Source organism: Lolium rigidum, chromosome 7 (genome assembly GCF_022539505.1).
Source record: "Lolium rigidum isolate FL_2022 chromosome 7, APGP_CSIRO_Lrig_0.1, whole genome shotgun sequence".
NCBI lineage: Eukaryota > Viridiplantae > Streptophyta > Magnoliopsida > Poales > Poaceae > Lolium > Lolium rigidum.
Window position 1 is genome coordinate 318,991,991 of NC_061514.1, and position 25,857 is coordinate 319,017,847.

Sequence of the window (25,857 nt, forward strand, 5' to 3'; positions counted from 1 at the left end):
TCATCGCAAAGTCATAGCATCTCTTCTCATGCTCCTTTCATGCGAGCTTTGGAGCGAAAGAAATACGTGTGTTTTCAGCAACAAAGTGTCCTCTCTCCCTTCTATCTTCATTGCCACTCTCTCTGTTCCATAATTATTGTCGCTCGAACGGAGGGAGTAGAATCAAACAAGAAGGGAAGATGTGGCATATAGCCGGCGCTAAACACTTGGGGTCACCTTATGTCGGGAGAGTAAGCTTTTGCTTTTTGTCATAATTTTGGAGGTTTTTCGGTTGCCTTCATTTTTTTAAAAGAACTATGGATGTGCATGCATTGGATGAACACGTGCAAATAACGGAAATTTAGATAAATTGTCATCTTCCACATCCGTTTTCTACTTCTTAACCAGTCTTCATTCAGTGTATAATAATCTGATGTGGTGACCATATGAAGTGCCCAACTTCTCATGTCTGCTTGCTACCGTTTATAGAGAAGAAATTAGCATATGAAACTGTGCACCCGCCATCAGATTGCCTCGGCCCTTACTTTGATTTGGTTCAGAGAAAGTGTGATCTAAGCAAAACCGTCGTTTTGGGAGCAGACGTACACTGCAACGTACTACTACGTGCCATTAGGATTGGATATCCAAATATACTATATACTGTATAATATTAGCAAGGATGAGGTGTGTCTTGCCAAATCGTTGTTATTTGAATCGAGCAATATACCTACCGCTACCGGTTTCCAAAGTATCAAAACCAGCAGCGATCTTCTGCTAGGCAAGCTGATTCGACAGCTGCGGTCTTGCCCGCCTCACACTTCCGTGGCTGAAGTCTCCAAAAACAAAACTAAAATGAAGGAAAAGGGTAGGACAGAGTCGGCAAAATGCAGCGACTTGCTTTTACCGTTGTGGAAGTCCGTTTATCTGTCGCATGATGCTGCTTTGTTCTTCTTCTTCCCCGATTAAGCTCCTCCCGGGAACCTACCAGTTCTAGCTTAAACAAATCCAATCTGCAAGTTCTCGACAGCGAAATACGGAGGTGGTTTCAGCAGCGGGAAACCATTTCGTATATACAACTATATCCTACACGTTTAAATTAAGCGGCTGGAAGTAGTGTATTCGGGCTGAGCTTGACCAGCAAATGAACCAGGTGTGAATGGGACGTACATGTAGTCCGTCAACGTAGTGATTGGTCGAACCATCCGTCCGTCACATCACTATCTATTTCTATTGAATTCTGAGCACCAGCCTTGCCTGGATGCTTCGCTCTCGCCTTTATACTCTCCTTTTCGTCAGAGCAGTACGGCTGTACTCTCTACTGAATCACTCCGTCTGGGTTGGAGCTCGCGCGCAGCAGCTAGTTCGTGGTGGTCATTCGCAGCAGATCAAGCTTGGGAGCGAAAGCTTCAGCTATGGGGAACTGCATGGGCGGCTCTGCCAAGTGCGCCAATGCATCCACTCCCTTCGCATCGAGTAAGCCGAAATTCCTCTCTCAGATTTTCTTCCTGTCAATTATCAGCATCAGGAGATTCTTGTACTAACATACATGTCTTGATGATTTCAGAGGTGATCCCGGGAAGCAGCACCTCCAACTCCAAGGCGGCGCAAGGGAGCAGCAGCTCCTCAGACCGGAAGAAGAACGCCACCGACGAGCACGCGCCCGCGGCGGCGCCTCCGGCGACGGCCTTGGCACTCAAGTCGTTCAGTACGAGCGACCTCCGCGCGGCGACCAAGAACTTCGGCTCCAGTGCCTACCTCGGTGAAGGCGGGTTCGGGTGCGTGTACAAGGGGTGGATCGACGAGGTCACCCTCGCGCCCGCCAGGCCCGGCGCCACCAACGCCATGATGGTCGCCATCAAGAAGCTCAAGAAGGAGAGCTACCAGGGCCACCGGGAGTGGCTCACGGAGGTGACCTTCCTCGGGGAGCTCCACCACGACAACCTCGTCAAGCTCGTCGGCTACTGCTCCGACTCCGACAGCAACAAGCTGCTCGTCTACGAGTACATGCTCCGCGGCAGCCTCGAGAACCACCTCTTCCGCCGCGGCAGCGGCAACCAGCCGCCGCTGCCGTGGGCCACGCGCGTCGTCGTCGCCGCCGACGTCGCTCGAGGGCTCGCCTTCCTGCACTCCCGCGACGTCATCTTCCGGGACCTCAAGTCCTCCAACGTCCTCCTCGACACCGACCACCGTGCCAAGCTCTCCGACTTCGGGCTCGCCAGGGCCGGGCCCACCGGCGGCAAGACCCACGTCTCCACCCGCGTCGTGGGGACGCGCGGGTACGCCGCGCCGGAGTACGTGGCCACGGGACACCTGTCGGCCAAGAGCGACGTGTACGGCTTCGGTGTGGTGCTGCTGGAGCTCATGACAGGAAAGAGAGCCCTGGACGAGTCTCGCGGGCTGGCGGCGGAGCTGCTGGTGGACTGGGCGAGGCCGATGCTGGTCGGGGACAGGAGGAAGGTGATCAGAGTCATGGACACCAGGCTCGGCGGGCAGTACAACAAGAAGCAGGCGCAGGACGTGGCGGCGCTCGCGCTCCGGTGCCTGAACAACGACGGCAGGAGCCGACCAACCATGGCTGAAGTCCTCCCCTGCCTCGAGCAGCTACTGAAGGAGAACACCACCAAGTCGTCGTCGGCGGCGGCGGCGAGATCGGCCACGCCGGTGCACAGAGATCATAGGCGTCACACAGGATAGCATAGCATGTTAGATCGATCTTCTTCATTAGTTGCCTAGATTAATCATCTGCTTGATTCGTTAATTACATGTGTAATGAGTTCGTCGATCCAGTGAACTAGAATCTGGAGATTAGATAGATCAAGTTTTGCTACAGTATAAAATCCAAAGAAAGCAGGGTTGGACCGGACTTGGATTGTATATAGGGGTTGGACCGGATTTGGATATCGCATCCAGTCATGCAGTGTTCCACAATGTCTGCTCCAAGCAATTGCCATTTGGACACCTGCCGTCAATGCCTTGCTCGTACAGCTCAGACACACATTGAACACATTTATTTTGCTCGCTTATCTTGCAGATCAACATGTTTGTACGATCGAAAAGTCAAGGACGAGGAATCTGCAATTTTTAGTCTTCATCAATTTTATAAGTTATAACAATGATCTTCTGATGACGAATCGGCAACTGTATATGCAATCAACTCAAACAAATTGCCATCTGGATACGGTCAATGGCTTGCTCGTATAGCTCTCACACACATTGAACATATCTCTTTTTTTTTCTTTTATCCCGACAGATCAGCACCTACACATGTTAGACAGCTGTATCTGAAAGACAGAGTGATGGTAACGGGCTGTGTTAGGAGAAGTGACTTCTCGGGTGATGCATTGTGTTGCTCCATCCCCGCCAAAACAAAAAAACAAAAGATAAACTCCGTGTATTTTGAAAGCTGCGTGATCAAGCTGTGTCTATGTTGTGATGGCTGAAAATAGATTGCAGCTGAGCTTCAGGAGACGGTTGAGTGTGGATCTGCAAGGACAGATGGGAGAACTAAGTGCCTTTCTCTGAAGAAGACATGATAGAAGGTTTTTGAATGTGAAGTTGCCATGTATGTTTGGGGATAGCGGGGAGAGCAATAGGAGCAAATAACAGACTTGGTTCTTTTTCTGAATATCTTTAGTGGATTTCTCAATATATTCGAACCGATTGGCATGGAAGCTTTGCAATACAGCCTGTTTTGATGGGAAGTTGATAAGAGAAGGTTAGGAACAGAAGAAAAGCTGAAGAACGGAGTTGATAGTTGGAACCCGGACCTGGCCTATGGAGGTCATGTTAAAAAAAAAATCAATATTTTTTTTTTCTAGATCAACATTTTTTTAATCTAAATGCCAAGACGAGGAACCTGAAGACGAATGTACAATTGTATATGCTATCTAGGAGTCGCAACAGGCAGACGCACGCAGTTGAACCGGTCTACACAACACAACAAAATGAAAATCAGCGCGGCAATAAAAAAAGGGTAATGATTTGATCTGGCCCTGATCTCGTTGGCTTAGATTATTCACGAGGCAACAGCCAACAGATTAGTTCCACAAGATTCTGACTCTGGGCTACCAGAGAAAAAATAAGCTGACGGCATCTCCAGCAGTGATGTAAGCATTTTGAATAGTCAATCTGTTTGCGTGCACCGCGGATAGGGCGTGCTTAGATTGACTATGATCAAGTCAGTCAGGGTAGGATACATCAGAGGATGGTGCATTTTGTCCTTTCCAGATGTCAATCTGTAGCAAGTAGGGATACTTGCCTGTTTCGTCAACAATTGAAATTTACCAAGTTTCCTGAATAATTCTAGAAAGCAGGAAGCAGGACTGGTTAATCCTGAAACGCACACTGCCAAGTGCAGTTTCCGTTAGTCACCAAGCTTTTTGAGTTCACATTGTTCTTCCTGGAAACAAGACATCGTTCTCCATCACCATGGCAAAAGATCAGCTTCTGGTCAATTACAGGTTTGAGCATCGTGCTATACAAGCAAAGTTTCAGCCTTCAGTTGACTACAACTTTTTCATAGCAAGAGGGGATAGTCAGTCAGTCAGGCACCAAGCTTTCTGAGTTCACTTTGTGCTTCCTGGAAATAAGACGCCAGTCTCCATCACCATGGCAAAAAATCAGCTTCTGGTCAACTTCAGGTTTCAGCATCACATTATACTGACAAAGATTATCGTCCAATCTTCTTGCTTCTCAAGACTTTCACAGCTTGGCTAGCATCTACATGGTGCAATCCACGTCGCCCCATGCAATTGTCGTTGTCCTTGCCGTTCTTAAGTGCTTCTAGAAAGTACTGCACATCTGTTTCTCTCATGCTTAGCAGCTTCAGAGAGTCGGTTACAAATGGAAAAAAGGCTTCAGGTCTCGAGCAGTAGGGCCTAAAGATGCGAAGAAGGGCTTTCGTATCGACTCTTAGCTGAATGACTCCTGGGCCAGAGAACTTCACTTCACCCCACCGTATGCTGCTGTAAATGAAGTAGTCGAGACCTTCTGCTATACTCCTCCATATATCAAGGAAATCCTTCGAGTTGAGGTATATCTTCAGTTTCGTGATTCGCTCTCTCAGAACATCTAGACTGGCAACAAATCCAGGTGACGCCTCTAGGTTTTCTTCATCAAGAACCTGATCATCTGATTGGTTCTGTTCATTTGAAGATCCAATGTTCTGTACATAGTCCCAGGATAGATCTTCAAACTCAATCAGGATGGAGGACATGATTTGTTCCAGAAAATTGGTCCCTAGTTTAACCAAGAAGGCAATTTCATCTGCAAAGAAAGAACATCGATGCTGGGGACTGCGCTTGTGAATCTGTTCTTTGTTTTCATCCCTATGCCCAGCCATGTCCAAGAAGGTGGTATCTTCATCCCATTCCCGAAGAACGCATTCGCAATATCTAGCAGCATTAATTGCATAGGAAGCTCTCAATAAAGACTCATCTTCCAAAGCTGTATTTGACAATTGCAATGCCTCACATCGCTCATGCAAGACAACGAAGAAGTCATTCAAGAACTGGACTGAAGTGGATCTGGTATACTGGATCTTCATCCCTTTATTTGGCAGAGCTTGACTTCTATCAATCATCGTCGATGCACTTTTGACAACAAATTCAGAAACAGGTGGAGCTTTGTAGTCTTCTCTTGTAGAAAGAAGAAATTTAGTAGTGCTTTCCTGGTCACCAACCTCATCCTGAGGATTAATAGAATATAACCAAGTTGTCTCATTTTCCATTTCAGATTTGAGCTTATCCTGTGCGGAATTAACCTCTATATCAGCCCATATCTGAAGCCAATCAGAATGTCCACTGTATATTGAAAAGACAGATAATGACCTAGAGAGCCCTTCAGAAATAAATGCAATTTTCTGAATTCCTGAATCTGCAAGGAGCTGCATTCTTTTATCAAAAGCAATCATCTGGTCATTCAAATGCAGCCAAGATGAATGTACTTCAAGTTTGTCATCACTTCTATGATAAGAAGTAACAAGGGCTGGGAAGATTTGCGTCTCAAGGTATCCTATAAGTATTTTTACCATTCCAGTTACCCAAGATTCTTTGGCACTTAAGCCCACAAGTCTTGCTTGGTCAATCAAAGGCTGCAATATATCATCCACTCCATCCATAAAATCCTTTGCTATCTTGTAAACAAGAGCAAATATGAACTCTGGCTGTTCAGACCATTTAGAAAAATGATACTCCATCCTGGACACAATAGGGTGAACCAATTCATCAATTGCCCAAAGTCCATTGTCAAAGCATGCAGTTTTATCAAAATACTTAGAATCTGACAGGCCAGGAGTTGCCGCTGGCATTTTGCACTGCCGCACTTCACGGTTGGCTTGCACATGTTGCAGAGCACACAATGCTAAAAAGCTTTCAGAATACTTCTCCTTATTTGCCTCGTTCATTAAGACAAGGGGATTTGGAACTTGGGAGTACTTATCCTTCTCCATGTCCGGTGAAGACAAGGAAGGTGGCCAGCCTAATGCAGCAAGTAGAGCACGATAGTCTGTAAGTGCCTGAGGCCTCAAAATGGCTAGAGTTTTGTCCACTCTAGAATCAACAGTCACTATAAGCTTTGTCCACTCTGGCCTACTTAAGCTGATCTTTACCAATTCTTGCTCAATCTCTCTCACAGCATCAACAGCCCGGAGCAACTTTTCTTGCTTCTGTTCCATGCCCTACATTTGAGAAAAGAAAGAGTTAAACTTAATGTACCTATAGTTAGTTAGGCTCAGAACAACAAAGGATGGAAGTAAAAAAGGCCCTTACATTTGATGCCCGTCGAAGTACTGATGACAGGTTCAACTTCGAGGCCTGTCTAACGATGGAAAATGTTGCATCTTCTAGGTTACCAACCAAAGCTTCCAACTGTAGAGTAGCTTCTGGAATGTCAGCATAGCAAAGTTATAGAGAGCACTATAAATTCCTACATCATAATGGGAGGACATAAAGGAGATACAATAACACAAACAGGAATTATGTACCGCACCAAACAGATTATCTCTTTTGCAACAAAGAAGGAAAATTACCTGTGATCATGCACATTGCAGGAAGGTAAAAAATGATCACACCAAATTTTAGGCATTTTAAAACTTAATTGGTTAGTCCAGTTTAATGATCTCTGAAACATGCTGCTGCTAGTTTATTTGGCGCAGATATTTTCAACTGAACAAAAGTGTTACTTACATGACTTGTCCCTCGGTTCACATGGTCAGTCCTAGATTACAACATCTGGTTGGACTTAATGCGTTACTTTTGGTCGATACAAGTAGCGTAAATTATGAGCAAACCTTTCTATCAAAAATAAAGTATGAGCAAACCACATTGCAAGGTCTACCCTTCGATATAGAAACTACACATATTATCTCCCCTCGTGATCCAATCAAGCACAAGTGGCTAACATACTAGATTCAGAGCTAAATTTGACAGGTAAACCCCTAACACTCTACTTGGATTTTCCCACAGCAGCTGTTTTCTGAAACGCTATGTATCTAGAATTCTTATTCCGAAATATAAGATCACGACTAGTCCTATGATTGGGCAACTTTACAGTTATAGGAGAGCACGGCACCAAGAGAGAAGCAAAATCTCACCCGCGTAGAGCCGAATGGTGTCAATCCGCTGGATCTCCCGCACGATCGCCGGAAGCTCCACACCCGGAGCGGAGGACGCTTCCCCGTCGTTCCTGGCAGCCATGTCTTCTCCTACGAACAACGAGCCCCGTTGAGAACCGGAGCCAAATCGGATAAATAGAGGAGTTGGACTAGGGGGTAAAATCCTAGGGTTTAGGCAACGGTACCTTGGGAGCGGATGCGGCGGAGGCCCGAGCGGGCCTCGCCGGAGCGGGCGAGCCAGGAGGCGGACGAGGACGCGAGCTGCGCCTCGAGGCGGCGGACGGACGCCTCGAGCCCCTCGCACTCGCGGCGCAGGAGCTCGGAGAGGGCCGGCGCCGCGGGGAGGTCCTCCGCGGAGGTGAAGTGCGCGTCGAGGAAGCCGCTCAGGCTCGCCGCCGGCGGCTGCGGCCGCGGGGGCGACATGGCCGGGGCGGTCGGAACTCGAGAGAGTAGTCTGTCGATTTTGGTTTTTTTTTCTTGAAAAAAGAAGACGACGGGGCTGCACGTCGGCGAGGGAGGGCCGGACGAACGGTTCTGCCTCTCACAAGGCTTTTTTCCCTGCCGGCCCGAAGCAGGCCGAAACGGCCCAGCCTCGGCCTGGCACGGCACGTGGCTAAACGGGCCCATAGCGGCCGTGGCTATACAATTAAAATCCAAATTACTAAATATTTAAAAAATAATAGTGTTCATAGGATGCGTGAACTCTTAGGAATAAAATAACATTTGAGAAAAGTTGTTGTCCGTTCCCCCCTGGTGACCATTACTATGATCTGTTCGTTCACATTACTGGGCAGGTCTGTTCGGGAGCGAAGATAGGGAAATGATCAAGCTGGGAGCTGATCAAATGCTTCAGCAGGCGTCTACTCTCCACTCCAACGCGGCTCTTGCGATGGCTCCGGTGACTCCAACCGCTAGACTGGGGATGCTGATGATAACGAATGGCGGAGTATGATTATCCCCCTGCTAATGATGACATTTGTAGTGGTTGATGAAAAACTCATCTAGTTGGATGTTTTTGCTAGCTGTATGTTGAACATATGTTGGAAACCTTTGAACCTTGTAGTGTAGTGTAGATTTTTTTTGCCCTGTAGCTTGGTTTTCGATGCAGAGATCGAGCAGCGGGTTTTCCTACCGATTTGTTTTCCTTTGTTGGGCATAGGTTGTCCCTTTCTTTTCCCTTCTCCTATTTGTTGTGGGAACCGAACATGTGTATTTCCGTTATGCTTGTAATGGAAAGGGGGAAAAAGTTCCAGTTGGAAAAAACATTCTACAATTTCCAGATCCAAATTTGAAACACACACACCTAGAAACAAAAAAGGCAAATCCAACAAGAATAGTGTAAAAATGGCAACACACAAATCGATACTATTTACACATCAATTTATCTTTTTTATTTCTCTCTTTGTGCTTTAAATTTGGTTTTCCAAAAAAAATCGATCGACCTCGTAACCTCGGCTAGGAGCGGGGCATCATCAAAATCTAGCAGCCACGCTTGTCGCATCCTCCTTTGATTCCCTCCACCAGCACCTTCTCTAGCTCCGGCACACGAAGCCAAGGGACCATGCCCAAGTCGCGGGGCTAGGCACCTATGTTGGCGTGACACAACCCATCTATATATTGCCGTCGGCGTGCCAGTCTATGCCAGTGCTGATCGGCCAGGTTTTTGTCCACCATCCTCCGTCCGGGCAGGTAGACAGTAAAACCCAAGCCCAACGACCCGATGTAAATGGACCAACCTCTCCGTGGTGACCCGTTCGTGACACAAATTTGGGATGAAGTTTGGGCCCGTTCAGCTGTAGTTCTTACGAGTTTCTTCTGGTTTTGTTGGGTTTGTTTATGCGGTCAAGTTTCTGAATTATACAAAGAGAGTGAATTTTGTACTTACACACGACACGCCGTGACGAAAACACCCACACCCATGCGGGTAAGTACAAAAGTATTTCCGTTATTTAAAAGCATGATTTTCCAAATTAAACTGTTTTTATATCTAAATTTTGTTTATTTTTTTCAAATCTAATTTTTTAGGGAAAGCCACCATGGCTAATCTAACAAATTTTTTCAAACCTATGAAAAACCTGGAAAAAAATCGGAAAAAACCGGAGTTCACAAAATGGGCCGGCCCATCGGAAATTTCTTGAGGCGATGCGCCATACCGCACGCTGCGTGCGTGGTATAGAAGCACCCGTCGCCCTGGAAAACGCACTTCAGAAAAGGCAAAAAGGACAGCCATGCCTGATACCTGATGACTGATGTCATCTGAAAATCATATCGCGAACTGTTCAAATTCAGATCATCAGATGTGTACGTATGTACGCTAGTGGAGGTCAAATCAAATGTTCCCAGGGAACGAAAAGGGCTAAAAAGGGCAAAAGGTCGATCTGGAACTGGTACCAAATCTCGACAGTCCTCAATATTTTGCACCAATTTAATTGCGGTACGACCGGGTCAATAAATCGGTGCCGTCGCCGTCCGTCTTGCAATTGCAAGGATGCGAGGCAATAAATCTGGCTCGCGTTCTAGAAGGAAACTTGAACGGCGCGAGTGGAGAGGGGAGCTGCGTTCTAGAATTTCAGCGTGGAACGAACGGATCACAAGGTAGCCAGAGGTCGCCACGGTAGGCTGATTACGTACACCGTATACGGTACACCTAGCTAGCTAGCTAGCACTCCCAGTGTCCGGACCGACGTGTAGTATGCTGGATGCCTGCTGATGACTGACGATGATGCACATGAACCCAGCAATATTTTGTTCTGATTTTCTTCATGGCATGGAACAAATACAGCGGCCGGGCAAAAAGGAGATGAAACGGTGAATTAGTCTAGGAAGTTCCTGGTTAATAATGCACGGAGTACATGGAGGTGGATCGACTGATCGGCTGTCTGGCTAGGCTAGAACTAGAACAGCTCGGCGCTCTCGTACAGGACGTTCCAGGAGTCAAGCGTCGGGAAGCACGGCTGCTGCTCCAGATGCTGCTGCTGCTGCTGTTGTTGGAGACGGTGGTGGAGCGTGGCCGCGTCGGCGTCGGACGGCAGGCGCAGGGCGTCCGCGAACGACGCGCCGGTGTAGGTGGGGCAGTTCAGCAGCGCGGCCGCGGCGGACGCGTCGAAGGACGTGGGTGTGAAGACGCCGGTGCCGTCGGCGGTCCCGGGTTCGGCCTGGACGCCGGTGACGTGCTGCACCATGAGGCGGAAGTTGGAGGGGTCGGTGGTGATGTAGGTCGTTGGCGCGCGCTTGGACGCCCGCGGCCGCCGCTTCCCGGCGCGCCCGGCGCCCGCGGCGACGCCCAGGCCCAGGCGCCTCTTGTTCGACGTCGTGGCGGTGGTGGCGGGTGTGGAGGGTGGGCGCGGCGCCGCGTCCGACGCGACCAGCACGGAGTCGCAGGTGAGGCTCGTGAGTGGTGCTGGCGCGGGTGCGGCGGAAGCGAACCAGTTGGTGCCGTCGGAGTAGGGGAGGTCGGCGAGGAGGGAGGAGGAGGAGGACGGGGAGGAGGTGGAGGCGGTGGCCGGGGAGTAGTGGTCGGGCATGGAGTAGTGCAGCGCGCGCGCCATGGCGGCGTCGGTGTAGTATTCGGGCGGGGCGGCCGGGAAGAAGGACGTCGGCGGCGGCGCCAAGCAGGACATGGCGTCCATGGGGCGAGGCGGGTCAGGCAGACGGACGCAGTTTCAAATACACGAGGCAGCTCGCTCGGTCTCTAGTGTGTGTGTAGTACAGGAGGAGGAGCTGGGTTGTTGCGGTTTGGGAATGGGGGGAGCGAGGCGGGGTGTACATATAGAGGAGACGGGGGTAGAGGAAGGTAGGGGTCCCAGGGGAAAGCGCGTGGGCGCACCGGGGTGTGTCGGCGTGTCCGGGGGTGGAGCGGGGCCGCGCGCGCGGCATCGGCATGCCCCGGTGTCGGACTCCACCGCCACCTCCATCAACCCCTCGCCAGCCTGGAGTCAACTCTCTACGAGCAGTCGAGCACACAGATCAGGCCAGACACCGCGCGCGCGCGAAAGCGGCTGGCTGCCTGCGTGGCGCGGCCGCGTGCGCCCAGCGTCGCGAGACGTACGTACGGCTTGGAGCACCGGCGGCGACGCCCGACGGTGTGGCGCCGCGCGGTGAAAAGGTGACAAAGGGAAAGTTGATCGGCCCGGCGCGGCGCGGCGTACAGACTGCAGAGCCATGTCGATCGGCGGTGGCAAGTGGCGCGCACGTTCCACGGGACGCGACCCGCCGAGAGGGAGGGTCAGCATGCAACGGCCGCGCGCGAAACAGCTGACCCACGCTGCGCTTTCCTTGCTAAACACACGCACGTACGAACTGTACGACGGTGCGACCGCGTGGGCGTCGGGTTCGATCCGCGACCGACGGAATGGGCTTGCCGGGCGACTGATGCTACCAACCCCATCTCCAGTCTCGACCGTACCGAGAACGAGCGCCACCGTACGGCCGAATCGGCAGCTGCTCCTGAGATCCCGTGTAGCTGTCGGTCCAGCTGCACACATCGCACACTGCGCCTGCTCGATCAGTGTTTCCAACTCGTTAAATAAATCAATAAAAGAGACGCGCGCGGGGCAATTAGAGACGAAGAACAACAAAGGAAATCAACTAATGACTATAACATCTAGATCCCAAGAGAAAATCACCTAGGCTGTATGCATCGAATCTAGAGGTCTTGTGCATCTTTGTCGAAATTATAGATCCGATCTCCTCTTTCAAAACTCTCAAAAAGATGCAAAAATCATAAGAACAATGGGAGAGTAACCAAGCTCAAGAGGGTCAACAATGGAGGTCACTTTCGTGCTCAACAACCCTATAAACATTGTGGAAGAAGATCCATTTTATACCACTCGAGAAAAATGGCCGTTGACACTTTCTAGCTGGGCCGCCCGGTACCAGATCTAGAACGTTTTCCACAGTGAGCATCAGGCTACCCAGGCAGCTGCCTGGAACCCCGGTATGAAATCCGTAACATGTTCCCCCTGGGTACCGGCAGAAAACTTCTCTTCCAAAAACGCGATATATTTTGCATCCTCGCTCTGATTTTAGAGAACTTGGTCTTTTTGAAAAGTTAGGAACAAGCTCTACCTATCCAATAGAGACTACTATAAGACCCAAGAAATATTGAGGTATTCAATACCAGATGTGGGAATGTGTGAAACCTCTCGAAACGAGAAACCGGTAAAACCTCCAAAGTCGGAAACGCAATATAAGGTGCATACGAACTCTGGAGTCGATGAACTTAGCCTTATTGAAAAGCTAGCGATAATCTCAAAAGCTTCACACACAAAAACATCAAGAATAAGGAGATGCAAAGCATATAGAGGATTGAGCTTCGTAAGACGATGTGATGAAGTTACCCAGCCGAATGCTCCTCTTGATAATGCGGCTATCTATCCTATAATCCGGTCTCCCAACAACCACCTTGAGACCGGTGACGAGGCATTAACTCGTCAATGCCTGCAGATTGTAGATTTGGGGTTTCGTAAGAAGTAGGGGGCAAGTAGATCTCGAAGGTTCAGCCAAACAAAGGTGCTCAACTCAAGATTATGGTGGTTCTGGCTACAAGGATTTCGATCCCCCGTTCCTCCCTTGGCTCCCCTTTATATAGGAAGTGGAGTCGAGGCTTTTCGTGTCGTACAAGTTACATATCCGAGGCGCATTGGGTCTTTCCTATGTTGATACATGATTCCTATTACAACTCTACTTTCCATATCCGAAGATCTCTGAGCTTCTGGGCCTCCAAAGGTTCAGGTCCATGGGCTTCACTCCCTCTTATAGAACCAGGGTAATTTATTCGGCATGCCTGTTAGGCATACCTATGTCAACCGGTAAAAGGAAAACCTAGGAAGACCATATCTTTTCCTTGCGCAGTCCATTGATCTTGATGGCAACGCTTCGGGCCTCATTCAAGCCTGAATGCTACACTCATTCATTGTTGCTTCGTGAAAACTCATAATTTGTTCCCCCATACACCACTATGGGATGACTTCATTCAGATACATTATCAGATGTCCATATTGTCACTTAATAGACGACAAGCTTCAAGCATATTATCTTCTTGAGATGCATATTTTGAACTTGCTCTTCTCAACCTTGATGACGAATCAACACTTGCTGTCATACGCTCATGGACTATATGAGATCTTAATTTTGATGCATGCCCATGCAAAGAGAGCTAACCCACATAGAAAACACAAAAACACATATATGATTGGTTAGTTCATGAAGCATAATTGAAAAAGGTTATCATACCGAAAGATCACATGATACCATGTGGTACATTCTTTTATGCTTCATGTGTTGACAAACTTGGATCCAATCTTTGCTCTTAGTCTTGTTCAAAGCTCTACCATAATATCTTGAGGTACATAAAAAAATCTTCATTTGATTGCATGCTCTAAACCTTGGTTAACCATAGCTTAACTCATGAGTCTATCATGACACCGGCTTTGAGCCATATCTTGAATTCTTCTCTTGAAATCAAACTCTCAGAATCTTGATCAAATTCTTAACACATAAGTTATAGCACGACTAAATTGAGTTCCACACAAGAACTTCATGTTCATTTCTTCTTCTTCTTGATCGTACATATTCTTCTGTTTAAATGGATGATCTTGATGCCAATACTCAAGGTATATCTCTATCTTCACGGCATCCTTACTCGAATCCAACACATGTACTACAATCATTACCTATAGAATATTTCTTCATACAAACTCAATGAACACATTAGTCCATTGAGATTATTATTAATTAGCAAAATCATACATAGGGGCAATATATCCTTACAAAATTCAAAGATCTTGCAACAATGTATTAGTTCACGACACAATGTATTGAAAGATCATCTCTCGAGCATATAGTGCGGCAAATTATATTCTTAAGTAAAAGTAGCCAAGATTGGATTATGCAAACACATCATAATTAGGGGCATCTTCAAAACCATATATCACGAAGAATGCACATCAGAAAGGTATTGTGGAGACATCTGCTGGACACACTAGTCAAGTGCCATGGACAACTAATTTGGTTGTACACAACACATGCTATCCCAGTGTGATTTAGATAGTGTCCAGTTTTAATCATCATCCAAACAATGCAAACAACAAGCCTCATATGAATATCGTATAACTAGCTTGAAAGTAATCTTTGAGTTTGCATAGATCATTGGCAATTTATAAATCATCGGTCGTCCATGAAACCTAAAGAGTGCAAAAATCCCCAAATGTTTCAAGACCAAAGCCATGGCCTAACCTAGCAAAATTTAACCATAAATCAAAACAACGTAAAGGTAGATCTGCACGTTTTTCTTTTTTTTTGCGAAAATTCCATAGATCTATAATAATTATCAGCAGCAGTACAAAGAGACCCAAAAGTAAAAAAAAATACATATAGGTCACTGAACCACCTAGCGACAACTACAAACACTAGCGCGAGCCGAAGGTGCGCTATCGTCCTTGCCTCTCCATCACCGGAGCCAGGCAAACTTTGTCGTAGTAGAGCTTATTGTAATAGACAAACGAGAAGTTGTCGTGCTAAGGCCCCAAAGAACCAACACACCAGAGCATCAACCATTGCCAATGATGACAACCGTAGATCGGAAGAGACTGACCTAAAACCACATCAACAAACACAAGGACCGGCCGGGTCCCAGGAGATCAACCGGACACACGACTCCACACACCCTCTGCCGGCGCTAGACGCGTCACCGGAGCGAGGATAGGGCGGGGAGGACCTTATTCTGATTTCAGGACGTAGCCGCCGCCTCACCATCCCGAAGAAGACACTGAAAACAAACTAAACGAAGAACTGAACCTTCCCGCTGGTGAGAGCCCGCGGTCCTCCACGCCTCCAAGGCCCCAAGGCCACCGGAAGCGGAGCGGACCGACGCTAGACCGGCATCGTCGTCGGGGAGAGGGACGAAACCTAGGTGGGTTTTAGTGGTACCTCACGGCCGCCTCCTGTCTATTCTCGTTCTCGTACTGGTTTGTAACAAAAACATTTGGTAGGCCTGGTGAACAAGTAAGAGGATAATCGCTCACCTACATACAGAGTGCATGTCACATGTAAACACAAAATTAGCATCCTACATACAGATCTACGACCATGCAATCGTCACAATTTGGTTTGAGGGCTTATCACCATTGATGCACATATGAAAGTAGAGCTTGAGGTGGGAACAAAGGCATCATTGTGGATGGAGGTTTGCCGACATATAGCTTTGATTTCCTGCTCTCCTATCGTCGATGGTCACAACGAAGCTCTTTGTTCTACCGGCAGTAGTGCAACCACCGATAACAAGAAGATGGAGATGACGGGTGTGAAAAGACGGGTGAGAGTGCCAGTGGGCGGTACCGGGATTCATGGCACATGTTCTCGATGCTTCGCGCAATCTCCCGCTATTTTTCATACGTACGGTGGTCGCGAGAGTCTATCCACAGATGGACGACGACTCGAGCGTTTCTCACGCGCTAATTTTTAGCCTGTTTCAAGAACCGTGCAAAGTTCACCAAACACTTGAGCAACCAAGCGACTGAAATTTCAGTAACGCTAAAAACAACTTGGCGAGCAACAAGCACGCCGCTGAATATGCGAGGGTGCCGAGGCACGCACGAGCAAGCTAGCGTGATTAGTGGGAGGTTTGCTGCTCCATCCAATCAGACCATAAATGGAAAGGCAGCAAAGTTAATTTGTACCCGGCCGGTTAATCTGACTGGCAGCTCGCGGGAATGGCGCGATCGGGTGGGCTCGGTGTCGCTCTCGCCGGGGATTTCTCCTCTCCGGCCGGGCGAAAGATCCTTCCCATTGCTAGCTAGGCACTGAACCTGAGTTGTAGATGGTAAGCAAGGCGCAGGAAGAATCTCATCTACATGTCATCCATCCATCCATTCATTTTATCCATTGGCTAGCATGCTAGCTCACTCAATCTGATGCTACGAGCAGCACACGCCAAGCACTGAAACCAGCATGAACCGATTAATCAACTAGTACTCTTTAATCTTTGTTCAGTTTTATATCGTCGGCTGCCGTCACCAGTACCTATATTTGATTTGCCACTTAGTTTATTCCATGGAAAATCTAGAAGAGATCGTCGGCTTGTCGCCGGGCGGGCGCGCGCGCGCGGTGCCTCCCAACTGTCCAAATCTAGAACTCTAGAAGAGATCCTTTCTCTGTTTTTTTTCTTGTTCTTCTTCTAGAGATTCTTCTTCCATTGCAAGCGATCCTTTTCTCCCCTCTCGCCTAGGGCGAACGGAACCGCGAATAATTTCTTACCGGTCCAGTGAAAATGACCTGCGAGCGATTTTTATTTTTTTGGGTGCGCTCGGTCGATCCTCCTCGAGATTTATCCGTTGTTTGGGTCAGAATAATTCAGGCGACACACTTTCTTACCGTCGCCTTCAGAGCCCTTTTCACCGACGAGGCAACATTGCAACAGCCCATCATTCGTTACCTTCCAGTTATCTGTAGTAGGAGTACGTGCACATGTTCTCGCTGTCTCGGAGCCAGCACCGATCGTAGGCGACAATACTGTGAGCTCAACTTATTACGTGATCGATGTGTCGTGATCCCTCCTCGGCGCTGTAGGCTGTACCGTTCCGTTGACCCCGAGCATGGGTCCAAATGCGTAGTCCAAAGACGACCAACCCCGCGCGCGGCAGATCTTCCACGGCGTCGGCTCCAGTAGCCACCGCTGAGATCGATCGATCGATCGATGTACACACTACCACTAGTGCGGCGTCACTGACAACGCATTTCCTTTCACAGAGGACAAGCAAATCTTTTATCTCCAAAATCATGCAGAGTTTCAAGTGATCGATCTGAGCTCTGAGCTCTGACCTAGCCGTTCATGGACAGACCATTGGATTCTGAAGAAAGCACGGCATATGGCAGCACACAGAGACAGTGAGCTCGTACCGATCTCCGACGACCAAAAGCTGAGCAAGGTTGACGGTTTCCTGCACTTGTCAGCGTTGAAAATCCCCCATGATATACTATCGAGCAGCCATCCAACCACTCCAATTCAAACTCGATCGACCGTATCGCATCGCCCGCCAGGCCGCCACACACTAGTCAACACACATCAGCAGGGACCGATCAATCGATATACATGCAAATTGCAGACTGACTCATCGATTAAACTAGCTACGCACAGTTGCAGTGGCAGCGATCGAGACGACCGAGCAAGGCATGTCGCATGGGTTTTATTCAGTTTAATCTGATCACGAGAGCCAGACATCCCATGAGGCATCCCCCTTGTGAGTTGTGATCGAGTACTCTCGAAGACTTTGCGCGCCTCTGATGGGGTCCATGGAGCAAACACTCCATTACCTCCACTAACACTCATACTTTTGATTACTCTACTGCTAACAAATCCGATTAACAATGGATCATGGACGGATAGACAGATCTCTGATCTTTTGGCTAGGTCACTGTACACTTTTTTAGATCATTAGGGTCAGGATCCACTGGAAAGCTAAAAGCTTTACCTTGACAGTGTAAAAAGCATGCATTATAGAGTACTTGTTCAAACGATCTTTCTAATCCAGTCACAGCCAGAACAAACTCTATACATATAAACTAGGCTTCACCAGAAGACTAAATGAATGAAGGATATATACTTGTTCAAATGATCTTTCTAATCCAGTCACGCCCAGAACAAACTCTGCATATGTAAAGTTGTAAACTAGGCTTTTCCTGAAGGACATAGCTATTCTATTCTGACGTTTCAACCCTTCTTGTTGAAACCGTCTTCAGGTCAATCTTTCAGTCCTGCTGACGATGCAAAGCAAGAGAGATATCTCCAAGTCCAAGGTGACAATTTGTTTGACATGCGCAAGAAATGAATTTTGATTTCTGACGGCAGGATGATCTCACCCGGCGGTAAGCACCCACCCTACAATGTTTAACACTTCCTTCCACACATACACCAGATCAATCGATCGATTCCCTCGTTAAAAATACATAAAACCCTTCATGTGATACTACGCCGTTTTGACTTATCTCACCTGCCCCTCATCCACTTGCTCGATCAGCACAGTGGTCGTACGTACGCGACCCGGAATATATATACACCAACTGGTCTAGCTAGGTCCAAGGACAATGACACAGTTTGAGACTGATTAAGCATAGATTACTTGTCTAAGTGTTCATCCATGGAATAAACTAAAGCAGCTAGCGTATCAGCTATCATGCTACCATGTGAGTATGCATGACGGATTCCTTCTGGGAGTAGTAAAGCATTTGAAGTTTGGCCCATCTCCTTGTTCCATTTGACACACTTCACGGGGGAACATCCCTATCGATCCTAATACAGTAGGTCAATGCTTGATGGGTAGTAATAGTAATACCCCGGAGCTTTGTTGTTTCTTTGCATACAGGGTTTGTCACATGCCACCGCACTGCACTGGACCAGTGTTCAACTTCTGAATTTCAAAGTTCAAACACTTCGCTTTTATCTCTCTCTCCTGCTGTCCTGCATAGTATGACATGAAAAATGCTGAAGTTGATACACAACAGGCGACTAGCTAGACAAACAGGGTGCACGAGAAACGAAGGGAACACTTTGCCGTGGACGCATCATGGCGAATATGCAATGCAATATTGGGCATGTTGCGATGGCATTTTGACTTTGGCCGTGGAGCCTGGAGCGGTTGTCGTTTCTCGTGGATGCAGCCAACAGAGTCAGGAATCTCGTAGCTCGACATGCTTGTTCGTTTCCTGGATGCCAGACGCATCCCTTGATTCCTCCCATTTTTTCTTATATTTTTTCCCATTACAATACTGTCAACCTAAGCCAGGCATCAAACTATGGAAGGGATGCCTGAATACTAGACTGACTGCTTGTCAGTTTGTTACCTAGTTTATGTATTGGTGTGCTGTCGCAAGTGTCAACGGGTTGAACTATTCAGCCTGCGCCATCTGACAGATATACTTATCCATCTCGAAGCAGTTAACAAATGGAGAGCATACTTCTGCTGAATATTCGTTTATTTTCTGGAAAAGGACGTGTAACAGGGTCACAGGTAGTACTATTTTATGTATTCTGGAAAAAAGATTTAGTTACAGTACCACAAGTTTGAACCATGCATGCTGTCCCCATACTTTGCTGTCTCTCCAGTTGACAGAAAATGGCATATACAGATTTCTATTTTTGGCTACAGCCAGCAAAATTCATATTTACACCAGAAGCTAGCATTTATTTCTTTACTTGACTGTCAAATTAAGAGTGATTCATCAAGTAGCTGTTCACCCAGCTGAGTTACTTGGACTCACTGCTTCAAGCCCCTCTCAGAAGCCTGTCTTTAGCTGCACCGATGCCTTTCTGCAGATCAATGTATTTCTGTACTGAATTTTCTGAAAAGGCTTCAAGCTTCGCTATGAATGTCACGAGGCTTGACTGTATATCTGCAGTGGTATAATTTCTAGGGACCCCTTCCTCATCATTTAACGTCTGATCGAGGCCTTGATTCAAATGGCGTGGCAAATGTCTTCTTATATCTGCAGTTAGACCCTCGATAGCTTCTTCCAAGTCTTGGGTCGGTAAATCCTCCAGTAACTTTATCCAGATCTCGCAAGTTGTAAATATGGGAGCAACGGCACACTCTGTTAGTGTAACGTCGACGACGTTCTGCTTCCTGGAGCCCTTCCTCTTCTTCAGAGGTTTCATGCACTTGTGGAGCCACAAGTTTAGGCTGTGCAGGTAAGCCTTGTGTGACGCAATCCAATTTTGGAAGTTCAAGCAAAGTTTGCTGAGCTCAACCGATAGGAGAAGGGCAGCTTGGCATTGAGACTCGGAGTCGAGTGGTATTTCTAGTTTGCACCTGCTGGATAGTAACTTGATGACCGCATGTTGACGCCGATGGCACTGAAGCATGGTTGCCCACATCCTGGTTAAACTGAATGAGAAAAATTAACAGGTACTCCATCAGATACATATAGCTGCCAATATGTTAAGCAATCTTCCTCTTCTGATGCAGTGCACAGTAAGCTGCCATGATCTTATAACACACACCCAAGTGCAGTTTAATCTACACAGATTAAAATGGAAAAACATACTTCTCAATTAGTTTATCCAGCTGTGGTTGAAGCTCTTTATCCCTGAGATCTTCTATGTTCTTAGAAATGAAGTCTATTTTCTGAATAGCCACTAAGACTCTGGAATGCAAGTCTTTTACAGTAGCACGGGTAAAATCAGTAATGATCTGATTTTTCCCTCGTGACTCCTGGTCGCTCAGTTGCTTGCATTTCTCATCATACTTCTTGCAGATGGAGCTGCTGGCCTGAAAGCATAATCACACTTAGGGTTACCAAATGGCAATGGGCCACACAAACTATAAATCATACTACCATATGATAACCTTTATCATTTTTCCTTTTGACATTTCAAGGCACTAACAAATTTTGGCTCTGTGGAACTCTCCATCATATGACCATATGATAATGAGGTCGGGAGAGTAATCCCTTCCATTATCCAAAGAAAACAATGACAGCTAAATGATCTACTATTACATGAAAAAAGTAATATGTACATGAATTTTAGTACTTCCTCCGGCCCAAATTAATTGGCACCGTGCCAATTAATATGGGCTGGAGGGAATATCATAATAGTAAATCGGAACAATCAAGATATATTTCATGATGTTCTAAGGAAAGGGAAAAACCAAAAAAAAGAGACTGCTAACAGAAATGGGGAACATGCGGGTGCACATCAAGTAGCATGCTATAACCTTAACTTCATCATAAAGCTTCGTTTCCCAGGCATACAATCTATCTAGCGTTGATGTATGGATGTCAAGAATATGTCCAGGAGGATTTTTTGATGGTGACAACTGTGAAGACACCGATCTATGCCAGGTAAGATACTTTATCTCAGCTTGAGGAGGAGCTGCATTAAACCATGGCGGATTAAATTACTTGTCACTGTAAAAGACCACCTCTGCTCTCATACAATAGAAAACGAAAATGCTGAGCAAAAAAGAGGATAAGATCAATTGCCTGGGGAGCGTATAGCATATAAAACTCATCTCAGTAGAATAGAAAGGAAAATAATAATAATAATAATAATAATAATAATAATAATAATAATAATAATAATAAACAAATTAAAAGAACTTTAAACTACAGAGTATGGTAACAGCTAATAAAATAGTATTACTGCGGAGTTTTTTTATTTTAACTCAGGGACATGTTAACAGTAATAAGTTCAAAGAGACAACTTACGTTTAGGAACAGAAACCTCCTCTTTGCAGCAGATGAAAAATGTTGCAAGAAAATTTGATGCATTTGATCCATGTGCTGCATCAAAATATTAATTTGAACAAATGTCAAGAGAAGCTGAAAAAATGGAACATGCAACACAAATATACGTTGCTTGACATCTAACCTAATTCTTCAGATAGCAGAGGGCGGAACTGGATTTTATCTTCTTCCAGAATCATAGGGACTTGTTCTCCAGAATCACCTGCCCTAAAGAATAATATCTCAATCTCTTTCATGCATAAAGATAAGTCCCTCACCACATTGCTTACATCAGGATAAGGTTCCTTGGAGTCCATGTGACGAGTAGGCGCAGAAGATGACACCACATTAACTAGGTTCATGGCAGGAATTTCATCATTTTCATTTGTAATAACATCTATTACTCTCCTCTTGTGTTTGAGGCTGTTTGCTGAAGCAATATTTTCTGAAGCTACACTTTTTGAGGCATGATATGTGGTTGACTGTTCTGTTGAAGTACTACGGTTCTTGGAAACCTGCTCCAATGTTTCAGTGGATGGATCTGAATCTGCAAAATCATCCTCATTTGCAGCACCCTTATCTCCTTCAAAACATTTTTTCAGAAGAGAACCTGTGTCTTTAAGCGATACTATATAATCGTAGTGAGTAAATGCAAGAGCGCATCGTCTATCAAGTGCCTCTCTTACAAAACGCTTCCTCTCCTGGCATAACACAAGGACCTTGTCGTCTTCCATCTTAGAAGATGCCACCCCCATTTTCAGGTGCAACAGCCAACAGCACTCAAAGTCGCACAAAGATTATGCGCACATGCGTATCTGAGGACATTCATGGGGGTTAACTGCAGATCCCTGGCTGTAATTTGTAAACAATGGTGTTAGAATTTGTGCCTGTGAAGCTGTAATATTTTGAATCATCTCAGTTAAACGATATACTAATATTGGCAAAGTCAGCAAAACTGATGTACCCACTAAGTGAAATAAGGCAGGCAAGAACGCAAAAAAGCTGCAAGTTGTTCGCAGCACAAATACCGTCTCCACTCTGAATATCTCTGAACTTTCGTTCTCTGCAACTCCACATAGAATTGAACTGATTGTCATGGAAGTATCAAGTATGGAACACTAATCCAAAGGAAAAAATCAAGTATGGAACAGTACTACCAAAGGTGACAAGGTTCAACAGGTGAAACAGAAGTCTGCTAATTTGCATCAAGGTTCATCAGCCATTACAGAAAAAACCACACAATTTGATTAAGCTAGCAGGGTGTAAAGCTATTTAAAAAGTCGAGTTTTCTAGCAGCAGAGTCCACGAACCAAATTATACGCTATGAAACCAAAACGAAGCATTTCCAATCTGTAACCAGATTATATTGTCTTCTGCCAAAATTCGAGCCGATCAACCACACTATTGACTATTAATCCTAGCAGGAGAACACAGATTACGCTAACTAACTAAACCGCCATGATTTCAAATGAAGGAAACTATGTGAATCACCATTACGAAGGCAACTGGTAGCAATGTTCCTCTATAATCCACTAGCACTCTAGCACATCGGCAAATCCATTTCACCCACCGAAGAGAGAACAATAGAAAACTAAAATCACCTTGCTGGGCAGCCACTTGGACCACTACCGGATTTGATAGCCGCACCCCAGCCCGGCCGGCGCGGTCTTCGCCGGATATATTGAATCTTCACAGTTGAACAATTCACTAATATTAGCAAACGCAACAAACATTCGCAAAAAGAAGAAGAAGAAAGACTGATGTACCCACTAAGTGAAATAAGGATACATCATAAGTCAATACTCATTATCCAGAAGCAAGAGATTCATCATGTGAAACAAATCACCACTATGTATTTTGAAATGTTCAACTGAAAAAAGATAAAACTGAAGGCTGAAAAGTTAAAATGTCAGTTAATCTAGTCGTTAGAGTTTGTTCAGTTAGTTCGTCAGCTATTTTCAGGGTTTTCAGTTAGCTAGTTTTCCGTTTAGTTTGACCTGATCTACACTCTGAATATCTCTGGACTTTCGTTATCTGAATCTCCACACAGAATAGAACTGATTATCATGGAAGTATCAAGTATAAAATACTAATCTAAAAGAAAGAAAAAAATCAAGTATGGAACAGTACCAAAGATGGCAAAGTTCAGCAGGTGAGTGAAACAGAACTGTGCTAATTTGCATCAAGGTTCATCAGTCACCGGAAATCCACTCAACTGTACTGTACATGATTATTAAGCTAGCAAAATTCGAGCCGGTCAACCACACTGTAGACTATTAATCCTTGCAGGAGAACAGATTACACAAACTAACAAAGCAAACTACTTATGCAAAATGTGAATCACCATTACGAAGCCAACTGGTAGTAATGTTCCTCTACAAAGTACAATCACCTTGCTGGGCAGCCACTTGGGCCACTACCGGATTTGATAGCCGCGTCCCCGGCCGGCGCGGTCTTCCCGGGTCCACCTCCACGAGCGCAGCGCGAACTACGGGGGAGAAGCAGAGAGCGGGTCGAGGGGAGCCGAGGCGCGCGGTCTGAGGAGGAGCACAGCAGGGCGCCATTGCCGTCGCCTATAGGCATCGCCGGAGGGGAGGGGAGCGCCATCATTCCGCGGCGGAGTAACTGCAGATGCGAGCGTGTGTGGCGCAACTCCACTCCACGGGCCTTCTCGTGGTGGGCCACCGCAGAGGAGTCACTCTCCCACTCGAGTCGTAATCCAGCTCGCATTTATGGCACATGCGGCCCATCTCCTTAGACATTCCAGCCCACCAGGAGATCCGGCCCACCGGGAGATCCGGCCCAGATAAACCCGCTCCCGTCTCCTCCCATTCACGTCCCAGTGGGTGGTGCTATATGCCACCCTGGTCGGCCCCTAGCAGACACCGCACACCCCAGACGAGAGTGCTGGGCCGGCCTAATATTCTCTTCTTTCGTTTTTTCTTTTGCTGTTTCAGTTATGTTTCTGCTAGAACAGAAACAATTTGAACACTTAAAATTCGTGTCTACACATTTTTTCGAATTTCAATATTTTTTGAGTTTGAAAAATATTTTGAACGAATTTCGGATCTGAACTTTTTCAAATTTGAAAAAATTGAAATCTGTACTTTTCTCAAAATTGGAACAAATTTCAAAGTTGAACAAATTTCGAGTTTGAACAAATTTCGAATTTTAATATTTTGAACAGTTTTCGAATTTGAACAACTTTCAAAGTTGAACAATTTCCAAAGTTGAACAAATTTCGAGTTTGAACAAATTTCAAAGTTGAACAAATTTCGTGTTTGAACAAATTTCAAAATTTGAACAAATTTCAAAGTTGAACAAATTTCGAATTTCAATTTTTTGATTTTGAACAATTTCGAATCTTAGTATTTTTCGAATTTCGATAATTTTTGAATCTGACCGGTTTTAAGTTTGAATATTTACGAATTTTAGTAATTTTTGAATCATAATTTTTTTTGAATTTGAAACAGAAAGAAAACAGAAAAACCAACAGAGAAAAGAAAAATAAAAAAAGAAGATAACAGGAAACGAAAGGGGCTAAATTCCCGAAAATGCGAATTGGGCCCGGCCCACACGGGGTGTGCGGCGCTGGGTATACACCGACCTGGTCGGTGTATAGGAATTCCTATACATCGCTCATTGCGGGAGCGAACGCGCGCTCCGCATACCCCCCGCTCCTTATGGGCCTGGCCCGTTAACTTCTTTTGAGCCTACCTGTACGGTTTTTTTCTTTGATTTCCGGTTTTTGCTGGGCTTTTCCATGTTTTTTTTTGTTTCTGGTTTATTTCTTTTTAGTTTTTGCTGGTTTTGTTGATTTCTAAATTTGTTCAGATTTGTTTTTTGTTCAGATTAAAAAAAATTCATACTTATAAATTTGTTTAAATTCGAAATTTGTTTAAATTTAATTTTTGTTCAAATTCAAAGTTTGTTCAAATTCAAAATTTGTTCAAATTTGAAATTTGTTCAAATCCGAAATTTGTTCAGATCCGAATTATGTTCGGTATTTAAATTCATTGTTCTCAAATTGTTCCGTTTTGAATTTG

General features: G+C 46.0%; 4 protein-coding genes across 9 annotated transcripts; 1 reads left to right on the forward strand and 3 right to left on the reverse strand.

Annotated features, from left to right (window-relative positions):
• The first annotated feature begins 1,311 nt into the window (after positions 1 to 1,311).
• Positions 1,312 to 2,673, forward strand: LOC124673235 (probable serine/threonine-protein kinase PBL18). The gene is made up of 2 exons (XM_047209353.1): positions 1,312 to 1,452; positions 1,544 to 2,673. The coding sequence occupies exons 1-2, from the start codon at positions 1,392 to 1,394 to the stop codon at positions 2,671 to 2,673; spliced, it is 1,191 nt and encodes a 396-aa protein (XP_047065309.1). The 5' UTR covers positions 1,312 to 1,391.
• Positions 2,674 to 4,176: 1,503 nt separating this feature from the next.
• Positions 4,177 to 8,014, reverse strand: LOC124673236 (RINT1-like protein MAG2L). Its single transcript, XM_047209355.1, has 4 exons — positions 7,777 to 8,014; positions 7,571 to 7,681; positions 6,747 to 6,859; positions 4,177 to 6,655 (listed from the first exon to the last, which is right to left on the reverse strand). The coding sequence occupies exons 1-4, from the start codon at positions 8,012 to 8,014 to the stop codon at positions 4,649 to 4,651; spliced, it is 2,469 nt and encodes an 822-aa protein (XP_047065311.1). The 3' UTR covers positions 4,177 to 4,648.
• Positions 8,015 to 10,485: 2,471 nt separating this feature from the next.
• Positions 10,486 to 11,220, reverse strand: LOC124673237 (calmodulin-binding protein 25-like). Its single transcript, XM_047209356.1, has one exon. The coding sequence runs from the start codon at positions 11,218 to 11,220 to the stop codon at positions 10,486 to 10,488; it is 735 nt and encodes a 244-aa protein (XP_047065312.1).
• Positions 11,221 to 19,580: 8,360 nt separating this feature from the next.
• LOC124671752 (protein ALTERED PHOSPHATE STARVATION RESPONSE 1-like) lies at positions 19,581 to 24,320 on the reverse strand. Of its 6 annotated transcripts, XM_047208087.1 has the most exons (8): positions 24,204 to 24,320; positions 23,413 to 23,498; positions 22,235 to 22,663; positions 21,957 to 22,198; positions 21,794 to 21,868; positions 21,301 to 21,458; positions 20,630 to 20,853; positions 19,581 to 20,469 (listed from the first exon to the last, which is right to left on the reverse strand). In XM_047208087.1, exons 3-8 carry the CDS (start codon positions 22,564 to 22,566, stop codon positions 19,851 to 19,853), a joined length of 1,650 nt encoding a protein of 549 aa, XP_047064043.1. In that variant the 5' UTR covers positions 22,567 to 22,663; positions 23,413 to 23,498; positions 24,204 to 24,320; the 3' UTR covers positions 19,581 to 19,850. The 6 variants fall into 6 exon arrangements, with proteins under 6 accessions (XP_047064043.1, XP_047064042.1, XP_047064039.1 ...); XM_047208086.1 differs by having other exon boundaries at positions 21,307 to 21,458; positions 21,957 to 22,663; XM_047208083.1 differs by having other exon boundaries at positions 21,957 to 22,663; positions 24,204 to 24,319.
• Between the last annotated feature and the right edge of the window lie 1,537 nt (positions 24,321 to 25,857).